The sequence below is a fragment of the Apium graveolens genome, chromosome 5, assembly GCF_009905375.1.
Source record: "Apium graveolens cultivar Ventura chromosome 5, ASM990537v1, whole genome shotgun sequence".
NCBI classification, from domain to species: domain Eukaryota; kingdom Viridiplantae; phylum Streptophyta; class Magnoliopsida; order Apiales; family Apiaceae; genus Apium; species Apium graveolens.
The window spans coordinates 182,720,504-182,732,996 of NC_133651.1; the positions used below are offsets into that span (position 1 = coordinate 182,720,504).

Here is a 12,493-nt window from a genome sequence, read left to right on the forward strand (position 1 = left end):
GGTCAATATAATATTTTTTTAATTATAGAGAACCCGCAGTCGCTACCTTTTAGATGCACACTAGGTAAACCTACAAGTTCACACAATAGTTAAACATGTATGGAAAGTGTAGATTGCTTTGTTTTAACTTGAGATAATTATAGTGAGCGACAAATTATCTTCTGTTAGGACAAATATAGATATCTATAATTGATAAAATAATATCTATTTTAAAGTTTAATTAATTAATAATCAAATTGTTATAGTAAATATTGTTTTAAAATTTATTTTAATAAAAATTTGATTAGTAGAATAACTTGACTATTTTTATCAATATAATAATAATAATATAGATCTCAATATTAATTAAAATTTAAGTTGGTAGAAAAAGTTAATTTTAATATTAATTAGAAAATTACAAAATTCTTCGAGAAAAGGAGAAAAGAATGATATCTAATTCATTATAAATTAGAACTTAAATTGATAGAGATCATTGATTTCAATTTTAATTAAAATTAAAATTAACGGACCGAATAACCGAACTTCAAATATTACGCATATTATAATATTGTATGTATGTGTAGAATAATATTAAAAGCATGTCATGTACGACTAAAAAAATATTGATCTAAAGAAATTGGCACCAATGGAGGGGATATCATTTGACGATGCTATGAAATTGGGGGATAACTTCGATTCATCTGAACGGCCAAGAAGTTGAGGACATGTGGACTAGCGATGATAAAGATTTAAAAGGGTTCTAAAAAGAAAAATTAAAATTAAAAAGTTTAATCTAATAATATAAAATATTAAAGTAAGGGTAATGAAGTAATTTTAACAAGTACTGATCGATCGACTACGAAACTTTTAATGTTTCGTCTATTATAATATAGTATAGATATATTTAGTTTGCTTAAATTTATTTTAGTCTGAAATAACAATTAGAATATTATAGAATTCAGTATAAATTAAAATTTAAATTGGTAGAAAAAATTGATTTTAATATTAATTATAATGATATAAAGTTCGATATAAAATAGAATTTAAATTTGTAAAGCGGCAGAAATAGTTGACTTCAATAATAATTACTAATTATAATTAGAAATGACCAACCGACCAATCAACCGATAAAGTAGAATTAGAATAACTGAGTTAGGGTGATTAAGTAATTTAAGCAAGTACCGACGGACCGACTACCAAAATTTTAATATTTCGTCTTTTGTAATAGAGCAAATTTCTAGTTTAGAATCCGTTCGATGTACGATTTTTTTTTATATTACCTCCTCCGTCCCAAATTATTTGTTCATTTTAATTTTTACGCGTATTTGAAGGTGTATTGACACATAATTTTATTAATTATTTTTAATGTTTTTTAAATAAAAGTTTAAATCAACTAAAGGAGCGTAATTGTGTAAAAACAAGCAGATTGAGATACAGAAAATATCAGGGCAAACACATATTTGATACTAACTGAAAGAAAAGAAGACGATTTACCTTGTATGGACCTTGACTCTTCGAGTAATGAGGATTTGAGACTGACACTTTGACACTTTTAGAGAGGGTTTTCTGTTCAAAAGTCAGATGGATTTTACTATGGTAGGAGGCATGTGATAATTTGATGTAAATTGAAAAAATAAAAATTAATTTTATAAAATTTATTAATAAAAATAATTTAATAATTTCAATAAGTACCGACTGACCAACTACCAAATTTTTTATATTTCGTCTATGATAATACAGTATTGTATCAATGTTCAGTTTACATTTATTTGTATATGTAATTATTCCATAATCTAAAATTTGAAGTTGTGGTGACACGTTTTGATGGACAGGGGACTATAGATGCAAAAAAAGTCTCACCGGGCCGGGCTTTGACCTGATGTTAAAAAACACGGGCTTTGATCGTATCAGGATTTTCGGGTTTTGACTTTGACCGGACCGGACCGGACCGGGCCGGACCGGGATTTCCGAAAATGTCAGAGCCCGTTTGGACCCTCGAGACGGGTCTAACCGGGCTTTTTCGGATTGGATTGGGCCGTGATTTTTTTCTAATTTAAGTCGGATCTAGTTTTATTAGAGATTCCGAAAACTACATGTATTAGCAACTAGATCATCGTAAAGATGTATTAGTTTGCATGGAATATTTTATGAAAACATTATTTCGTTGAAAATATTAAAGTTCGGCAAAATATAAACATGTTTATAAAATAATATGTTTTATCAAATATTATCCAAATATATATAATGTACTTACTATATTTTCTTTCATTAATCCTGCAACAAATTATATAAATAATATTATTAATCACATATATATATATATGTGTGTGTTTAAAGTATTATTTATATCTATAGTAAATGTAAATTCATAAATATATAAGAAGATATATTAGAATAATCAAATTTTAACCGTGTTTTTTCGGGTTTTTAATCGTGTCAGTCAAAGGACTGGGTCGGGTCGGACTTTACCTAAAAATATAGGGTCCGTCGAGGCCGTAAGTCCGGGCCGAATTTTGACCGGCGGGTTTGACCAGGTTTTGACCGGATCGGGACGTAATAGATTTTCGGACCCGAATTTTTTTACATATCCGGGACGCGTATCGTGTTCTCTTTGCTGGAAGTAGTCCATGCCAATTGGCATATGGATGGCCACACTTTCACGGCATACAAATTGACCAAATGCTTGGACGCATGGTTCTCGTTAAAACAATTTTTTAATAATTAAAACTAACTTATTTACCATAATTAAAACAAATTGACCAAATGCTCCAAGTTCTTTAACAAGGACTCGGTTCCTCTCTGTTTCATTGATTAATCCAACTCGAGCTCAATGTCAAATATAAAAATGTGTGTTAAGCTAACGAGATCAAGTCGAGCTATTAATATGCGGCTCGAATTCTATTCAACATCAATTGACTCATTAAATTTGAAAAAAATATTTAAATAGATACTGATTTTTCATGGTGTACTCCTGACGCTTTAAATATAAAATTATAAGCCAAAGATTAGTGAATTATTTGGGATTGAGTAGACTCGAAACCTTTAAACCTCTTTTTCCGTATAAAGTTTTACTTGTAATATATTGGTAATTTTGACCTCAAAACCTGCTTTTATTCGATGAAATCTCGAGTGCGGCATTAAGGAACTCGAATTTAATCACATTTTTGTATGCTAAAGGAGCTCTACTCGTGTTGTTAAGGAAAAAAATTAAGTTCAACAGATAAAATTTGGTTCAACTCGATTCATTTAATACTCTGCTTGCAAATTGCAATTAAACATAAATGGGAGAAGTTTATTAAATAGCTCCAAATGGACTAATTAAAATCAAATGTATGCGAACAGTAAATAAATAGATTATGTTTTATTGAATAAAATAAAATATATAGGCGGAGGAAAAGACAAAAGGGGACGATGATACATAATGATTGATGGGAAGGGCAGGCACAGACGGGGAGAATGTTTAATTGGTACTCCTCAATTCATCCCTCTCATTTTTTTAAATTTTTCTTTGTGAAATATTTCTTTCAATTATTTATATTTTAAAATTTTCTAAAAATAATAAAAAATTTATAATTTTTAAAATAACTAAATCTAATACTTATCTCCACTATACCCACTTTATATATATATATAATATTAATCGATCCCACTAATTTACTCACTTCTATAACTTTCTTACATTAATTTATTATTTTTTTTAAATTTCGCGTCCAACCAAAATATAAATATATGGGAGGGAGAGAGTGAGTATTTTTCTTTTTGGGTTTGTTAGTGTATCTTCGTAGGCGCATGTAAAATATTAAAAGTTATAAAATCGGCTTATTTTAATTGATGGAGATTTTATGTATGTAGGGAGTTCATCATTATTAAAGAGGAGTGGCCAATCAAATTGTGTTAAATTTATAAATTTAGTGTTTAGTGTGTTCATGGGAACACTATAAAAAAGCTGTTTTTTGCTAAATGTGTTTATTTGGTGCTTTATTGATTCATTTTTATACATTTGAAATTTATCACGATAAAGTTTTATAATATATAAAATAATTATATTTTATTTATAGTTATTATTTTCTTCACTATAACCACTTTATATATTAAAATTATGATCGATATCATCTTTTTACTCACTTTTTTATTTTTTCCAAAAAAATATATTTTTTCTTAATTTTTCGTACCTAAACCAACCATATACGATTTAAGGGAGGGAATAAAACCTTACAAGCTACGACCACCCTTTATAAACAAACAAGCAAGCAGTAACATATAATAACTTAAATTAAATAAATATATAAAGGGGGTGGTGGTTCCCACAATTACTCCGGCGTTGGGGGGTATTATTACGCAACACTGCATACAACAAAAGCTAAAGCTAAAGGCTCCAGTATCCAAGATCCCAACACCACCTGCAGGAGTAGTGGTATAAAGGAGATAAAGGTGGAGAAATAAAATAAAGAGGGTGGAGAAGGGATATAAAGGATGAGAAAGTGAGTAAGGATATTTTGTTTGCTATTAGTCCAGTCCTGTGTTTTGAGATTGAGAACACCCCCTCGTCTCCTCTGTCAAACATCATCTGAACAACAACATTAAGTAGACCAGGTTTTTGGTTTTTTTTTTTAGCCAAACCACTTCTTAGTTTCTTTGCTTCATCTCCTCTTTGGTTCAATTCAGAACCCATTCTCAGAGCTAGATTCTTCATCCATAAGGCAAGTTTACTCTTTCTATTTGTACATACATCCCGTATTATCTCATTTTTCTTTATATGTTTCCAGGGTGCAAGAGTACTTCTAGTTTACGAATTCATATGTGTACGTGCGTGTTATGGTAACAAGTAAATGCATTATATTCTGTGTTTTCTATATTATTATGTTAGACTTCCAATAGCTTAGGATCACAATGTTGTACATAGAGCATCTCTCCTGGTTGCCACCCCTTCCAAGGATTTCTGTATAGAGCATTTTTCAAGATCGGCACTCTTCAAGATGTGTCAACTTTGACACCTAATTAAAAATATTATTTTTTATATTCTTTTTTTTTACATTATTTTTAATCCTATTTTTTAAGAAAACGGTTGTCATCTCAAGATTTCAACTTCAATAATTTAAAAAACATGAAAAATATAAGTATAATAGAGAGATACAATATTTTTATGTAATATTGAGATCACAAATAAAATTAGCATCCTATTTTGGAAAATAACTCTTGACACCCAAATTAGCATCTCATGTCAACCACGATTGAGCATTCAGTCGGTTAGGTCGAAAATTGAACCGAACCGAAATAACCGAAAATTGAAATAGTGATTTTCTCGAAACTGAACCAAACCAAAGTTATTTAAGAATCGACCGAATAATCGAAGAATTGACCGAGTAATCGACCGATTTACATCGGATTATTCGGTTTTCAAAAACCGAAATTTTTAAAAACCAATTTTTTTCAATAAAAGATATTATATATTTATTATAAAACTACTGGTATTAATATTATATATTTATTATAAAAATATTTTATATAAAATATAATACTCCCTCCGTCCCTCCTAAATGTTTACATTTGGGTGGGGCGCGGAGTTTAAGAAAAATGATAAAATAGTGAAGAAAAGTTGAAAAAGTGAGTAAAGTAGTGGGACCGATTAATATTATATGTATAAAGTGGGTATAGTGGAGGAAAGTAGTGGATGTAGTTAATTTAAAAATTATAAAAACTTTACTATTTTTGGAAAATTTTGAAATGTAAACAATTGGAAGGGCCGTCCCAAAAAGGAAAGTGTAAACAAATGGGAGGGACAGAGAGAGTATATATATATTGCGGTCAAAACCAAACCGGTATTTAAGAAAACCGAATCAAACCGAATTTAATTCTGTTCAAATCAAAAAACCGAATTTTTGGAAAAAATTCAAACCGAACCGAAATTGAGCGGCTCGGTTTGATTTTTCGGTTTCGATCGGTTTTGCTTAGCCAATGTCACCGTTCATCGGAGATGCTCCAGAGGGAAAAACGAGAAGCATAAACACGTGTGTCTACTATTTGTACCATCTTTTTGTATTTTTGTTTTGTGTGTTTACATTGAAGATGGTTAGATAGATGATGCAAATTCTAGAACGCTCTAAAATATATTTTAAAATATTTTATAAATAGTATTTTAATCTGAAACTAAAATTATCTAAATTTTATAATTAATATGTACTGAGAAGGTGTAATTGGAAAATACTAAAGTTTTAATTAATATTCGAAATACCAAAATTTCTAGAGCTAATAGTCAGTAATATGCCAAGTTATATATATGGTAGTCTTGTATTTGGTGAGTGCTACATATATCACAATCTTTTCTTCTTCTTTTTTTTGAGAAATACATATATCACAATCTTGTATTGCTAGGAACTGAAAAGTAATATATGTTTCCTGAAAAATACCGTTAAAGTTTGCCGTCTTTGATCCTTATAATTAATTTTTCCTTGAAACTCCTATCCTCCACTACTTTACTTAAGTGGGGATGAAGGCTCTAATTCACCTAAAATAGTGGAGTAAATGATAGAGTTGAAGTAAAAAAAATTAAACACAACAAACTTTAATAGTTATTAGAGAAAATTTTAGGAAAATATTTTATTTTTCTGGTTAAATAGGAAAGCAGGAATATTGGATATTCTCAGTTGTTTCTTATAACCACATTGATATAGTAAAATTGACAATGAGGGCTTTATTCTGTTTTTCTTTTTTTTCTTTTATAAAAATGGGGTAATCATTGTCCACGAAAAAGAACACATGAAAAAAGAGCATGTGTGTGTGAGAAACTAGAATTGAGTTTGTTATTATTAGTGCTTGTTTGGTTTGTAATAGAAAGTTATTTATCATAAAAAGTTATATTTCGTGAGGAAATTACAATGGCTAAGAAAATATTGTCTGTTTGATATATGGATACTTACTCAAACTGGAAAGTATAATTTACTAAAGGGGAGGTTGATGAGCAACTTTACTTATTTTTGTTAACATGGAATATATGAAGTTTCTGGTGTTTTATTGTCAACCGAAACGACCTCTTAGTTTTATGATCCGTGAATATTGTTGTGTCTAATTTATTTTATTTATCCCATCTTTGGCCACGGGAATTTGTTTTTCCCGGTACCAAATATGCCTTTAAATAACTCTTATTTTACTCCCTATTTCCTTTTTACGTTTTAAGCTCTGTTATAAAAATCGGCCGATTTTTCAAAAATCGCCGATAAATCGCTCAAAAATTAGTCAAAAATATTTGTCCGATTTGACCGATTCCCGATAAATCGCCGATTAATCATCCGATTTTTTAAAAATCGTCCTATAAATCGTAAATCGGTACCTCAACCGAATAGTTTCGATTTCCGAAATCTGTAACACTTTTAACACTTCCATGCACTTTTTAGCTGTTTTAACGGTAAATGTTATATTCTTTTTCATTCCAAAATTTTCCTTTAATGAATATTTTTTTACTAAAATCATAATTTAGAAATTTAATACTTAAAATATAATTTTATTTATTCCGTCAAAACATTTTATAATATGTGACATAAAATCAAGTTATTATTAAATAAAACAAAGAGAATATTATTCTTATTATTATTAAGCTACCGCTCCATTGTTGATAATTTCAAGTGCTAGTCAACTGTTACCACCAACTATGGGTGGTGAATTCAATATTCAGTGGCAAGGATTATTTTCAAGATTTGAACGCTGTATCTTTATAAAATAGACTACCTAGACCTAGTACCTGTGAAGTAAACTACTCCCTCCGTCTGTCTTTTTAATTTGTTAGCAAAAGAAGTGAACACATAAAATAGGAAATATGTATAGAGCAGTAAAAAAGAGATTGAAAAATGGGTGAAGTGGTGAGACCCATTAATTTTTAATATATAAAAAGAAGAAAGAAGATGGTGGGGTAAAAATAGTGTGAAAAAAGAGAAAAAATGGGAAAATAGGGGACCATTAACTATTTTTGATAAGTTTTGAAATGTAAACAAATGAATGAGACATTTTAAAAAGAAAACCGTAAAAAAATGAAAACGACGGAGAGAGTAATACTCTACGGTCTATAATTGTATACAGTTTTTTTTAAATTCTCGATACACATTTCAAGTTTAATACAAAATATATTTAAATAATTTATTTTTAAACTTTTCTTTTATTAAACTTTAAACAATAAATTTTTATTTTAAAAATAAAAATAAAAATTATTTAGCTCGGACACCGGGCACCCGTCAGCCGTCACCCAATGAATACATAGGGAGTATTCCTTTATTTCTGGTGCGTTTGTAGTACAGATACTATAACCCTTTTCTTGGTGGGAATCTTAACAGATTATATTTTATTTATATATAAATTTCTCAACTTGATTACTTATTACGAGCAGCATTATAAAAATTCATGATTTTTTAAAAAATCTCCTATTAATCCCCGATTAATCTTTGAAAAATATTGGCCAATCTATTTTTTGAAATCCAATTAATATTTATAAATTATTTTTGAATTATATATTTCATAATAAATAAGGTAAATATATTAAATATTAATAAAATATTTAAATATATCCGATTTTTGTTTTGATTAATCCCTCCAATTAAATCTCCAATTTGCCGATTAATCCCTAATCGATAACTAAACCAATTAGTATCGATTACCGATTTTTACAACTATGATTACAGGGGTTATGTCAAATATGTTTTTCATTAATCTTGTACAAATGAATTTTTTTTTCTGATTGGCTGAGTCACATGTAAATGTTTAATGACAACTCTTGATCAGAAACATTGATTGGCCTTAGTTTTATAAGTAGACGATCTATTCAACCCTGGATTTACTGTAGATTTATCATTTTTTTAGGGAGGTTGGTAGTTGACAAATAAGTGACTTTAATGAGTCATATTAATGAATGAGTTAAAGTAATTCTACTAATTATCTGGCTACCCTAGCAGTTTTACTTTGCTGTGTTTACAAACTATTATGGTGTAACTAATTATGCTTTTGTAAAACAATAGTAAAACACTAACTGATTTACTTTTTTGTAGCTATCTTTCTTAAAATTTCTGACAACATTGGATCTAACCTTTCAAAACTTCTCCTTTGCTTTACATGTTTGAAATTGTTTGGTACATTTCACACCAAACATTTGATGAACTAGTTGCATAATACATGCATTCTTGTTTGACTACAAGTTATTGATATCTTTATATGTTTCAGCTAGATGAGAAGGAGCTAGTGGGATAAAACATCATTATTCCACTAGCTCTATGCAGCTTAAAAGTTGTTTTGGCATTTAAGAAGAAGATCTGGATGGAAGGCGATATGAACAATTTAAATGACCGTTATGCCAAGCTCATGGGAGATTCTTGGTGGGCACAGTTTCGCCGTGGTTCTAACCCTTGGATGGCTAGATATGTCTATGGCTTAATATTTCTTCTCGCAAATTTACTTGCTTGGGCGGTACGTGATTATGGAAGAAGTGCTTTGTCAGAAATGAAGAGTAAGATACCGAATTCATGAGGTCAGGAATCAGGATGTTTTATGTTTTTAGTGTTATTAATTTGTTCATAATTTGTGATTATAGGATTAAAAGAATGTGATGGTGGGGAAGATTGTTTAGGTGCTGAAGGCGTTCTAAGAGTGAGCTTGGGATGTTTTGTATCCTTGACATTTTTATTTTTTATTTACTTTTTTGGATCTTATGTTTTTTATTTACTGATTCACATTACTTTAATTTCCTGAGGTTTTCCAAGAATACATTTCATAAATCTGAAACAATGATAGGTTCTAAGTTTTCAGGCATTCCCAATGAGTTTGGCCTTGACAATTCACTAGATTTTCTATTTCATATTGTTTCTTTGTACTGCTGGTACCTCAAAGTTAAATGAACGTCAAGATTTGTGGCATTCTGGGAGGTGGCCTGCTAAGGTTGTCCTAATTATTTTCTTAATGGTGCTTCCGTTCTTCATTCCTTCAGTAGTCATTCAGATATATGGTTAGTTTCGTTTCTTTCACATTTTTGAAAACTTAGGTAGCTATTTCTTTTTCTTTACAAGTTTCTGATAAATCAATTCTTTGACAGGGGATATTGCACATTTTGGTGCTGGGTGAGTACATAACATAATACATATCATCTTCTGTTTCTGACTTCGTATACTGGAATATTGAATGAACTTTTACATTTTTATGCAGGGTGTTTCTAATGATTCAGCTAGTTAGTATTATCAGCTTCATTACATGGCTAAACGATCGTGTTCAGTCGGACAAATTTACTGAGAGATGGTGAGTATCTTCCCTTACAACTGATGCAATTATGTCTTCTTACTTGAACAGATATTAGAAAAAGATTATTACCCAAGTCAACTCGTCATACAGTAGATGAGCTTGTTCAGTTAACAGCTTATGGAGGCTAAATGCAGTTGGAGAATATAATATAAATTCCTTTTCTTCAGCACACACATAAATATGATTCAAATGCAGCACAAAAATAAAAAGTGAAGCTCCATTCGGACCCCGGGCATTGCTTACCGTTTTGAGCTCCATATGCATTTAACTGAACTAGCCTTATATCTTATAAATGTGCTTGTCTCTTCCATTAATCTTAGTAATAAAATGTGCAATTGAGTACTGAGATGGCAAGATTTGAATTGCAGCCACATTCATGTGATGTTACTTGCAACTATTGCCTATGTTATATGCATATGTGGGATAATATTGATGTTCATCTGGTATGCTCCTCAACCATCTTGTCTCCTCAATATTTTCTTCATCACCTGGACTCTAGTACTCCTCCAACTCATGACAAGTGTATCTCTCCATCCCAAAGTAAGCACAATTTTTTTTTGGCCAATTTGCACCAAACTTGTCACAAAATAAATCCCCACTGGCCTAAATATCTTTCTACAACTGTATAATCCAGGTGAATGGTGGTTTCTTAACTCCCGGACTTATGGGCCTTTATGTGGTGTTCCTTTGCTGGTCTGCGGTTAGAAGGCATGTAACACCTCCAAATTGTAACTTCTGTATTCTCGACTTGTTTAACTATTTAATAGAATTACTCACTAAATAACATATAAAAATTTTGCTTGCAGTGAGCCTCCGGAGGGAAAATGTATAAAAGACACAAATGCTGGGCCTCAAGGAGACTGGCTATCCATAATTGTAAGTAGGAATTTTGGAAATATGACAATTTACAAAATATATGACCCTCCTGTGTATAAGAAATTGATATGCTTCTTGTATTTCCAGAGCTTTGTAATTGCAGTGATTGCTATGGTTATAGCAACATTTTCAACTGGGATTGATTCAAAATGCTTTCAGGTAATACCACTAAACCTTTTTTCCATTCATTAAAGGACTTGCAACCTATACATGCACACATCAAAACACCCACGCATAGATAGAAACGTGACAGTTGACAGTGGTGCAGTTCAAGAAAGATGAACCAGAGGAAGAAGATGAAGTTCCATACGGCTACGGATTCTTCCATTTTGTCTTTGCAACTGGAGCTATGTACTTTGCCATGCTGTTAATTAGTTGGAACACTAAACATGTCAGCCAAAAGTAAGTTCCAAAATATACAAAATTTAATTACTCTATATAAGTGAATGTCTCTGTAAATTATTGAAAATAAATTACTCCTAGATAAGGACTAACATTAGCATTTGTCATCTAACAGATGGACAATTGATGTTGGATGGACAAGCACTTGGGTTAGAATTGTAAACGAATGGCTGGCAGCCTGCATTTTTAGTAAGAAAATCTATCCCTATGCTCGTTAATTCGAAGTAACAAAGGTTAATTAAATGACAAAAACAACCCCCAATGTATCTGATTTCGTACCATTTCAATCGAGATTGTTTAAAAAAAAATAATAACGGCGAGTGATTTTTGCAGTTTGGATGGTGGTAGCTCCGGTTATATTGAAGCACACACGAGCAGCTGAACCATCAGGAGCAGTTTAAAAGAACGGCAAGACCAAAAGACACTAACCAGAATCTAGTAGCCTGATTTGTTCATTCTATCAATTGCGAAATGTAGTGAATCAATGATGTACACTTCAAAGTTCGAATTTTTAGAGGCATACCTCGGGTTTTATGATCTGGAAACACAAGGTTGTACCTATTATTGGGGCTGTCAAAAAAATTCGAAAAATCCGATATTCGTCCGAAAAATCTACATCCGTATCCGAGAAAAAGCAGATATTATCAGTATCCGAGAAAAAACGTGATAGGTCCCGAATTATCGTAGAAGAAGGATTGAATATGATAATTACTAAATTAAAAATTCTTTCGAATCTTTAGCGGATATAGATTTAGTGCTCGGTTAGTGGTTTTGTGTTCTTGAGAGAAATAGTGTTTGGAACGATAAAAGTAAGGAACACGGGATATTCGGGGAAATATATATTCGTATATAAATCCTCGAAGGTGTTGCTACACTCCGGTAAATAAATTAACCGATTACAATCTAAGAACAACAAAGTTCCTAACTTCTAAAAAAATTTACAAATCAAATCCTATAAAATGATCTA

The 12,493-nt window shown here is 30.8% G+C and overlaps 1 protein-coding gene across 1 annotated transcript; it reads left to right on the forward strand.

Annotated features, from left to right (window-relative positions):
* The first annotated feature begins 9,006 nt into the window (after positions 1–9,006).
* On the forward strand, positions 9,007–12,229 carry LOC141661519 (uncharacterized). The gene is made up of 12 exons (XM_074468543.1): positions 9,007–9,463; positions 9,548–9,621; positions 9,799–9,958; positions 10,046–10,070; positions 10,156–10,245; positions 10,617–10,788; positions 10,883–10,956; positions 11,055–11,124; positions 11,212–11,283; positions 11,393–11,526; positions 11,642–11,715; positions 11,860–12,229. The coding sequence occupies exons 1-12, from the start codon at positions 9,274–9,276 to the stop codon at positions 11,925–11,927; spliced, it is 1,203 nt and encodes a 400-aa protein (XP_074324644.1). The 5' UTR covers positions 9,007–9,273; the 3' UTR covers positions 11,928–12,229.
* Positions 12,230–12,493: the final 264 nt, after the last annotated feature.

What these genes read in the sequence shown, in the direction of transcription:
- LOC141661519 (XM_074468543.1), top strand. Translation starts at nt 9,274, where the DNA reads ATGGAAGGCGATATGAACAATTTAAATGACCGTTATGCCAAGCTCATG. An exon ending in TGCTGGTCTGCGGTTAGAAG is followed by an intron (nt 10,957 to 11,054) that starts GCATGTAACACC and finishes TTTTGCTTGCAG; the next exon opens with TGAGCCTCCGGAGGGAAAAT. An exon ending in TTGATTCAAAATGCTTTCAG is followed by an intron (nt 11,284 to 11,392) that starts GTAATACCACTA and finishes ACAGTGGTGCAG; the next exon opens with TTCAAGAAAGATGAACCAGA.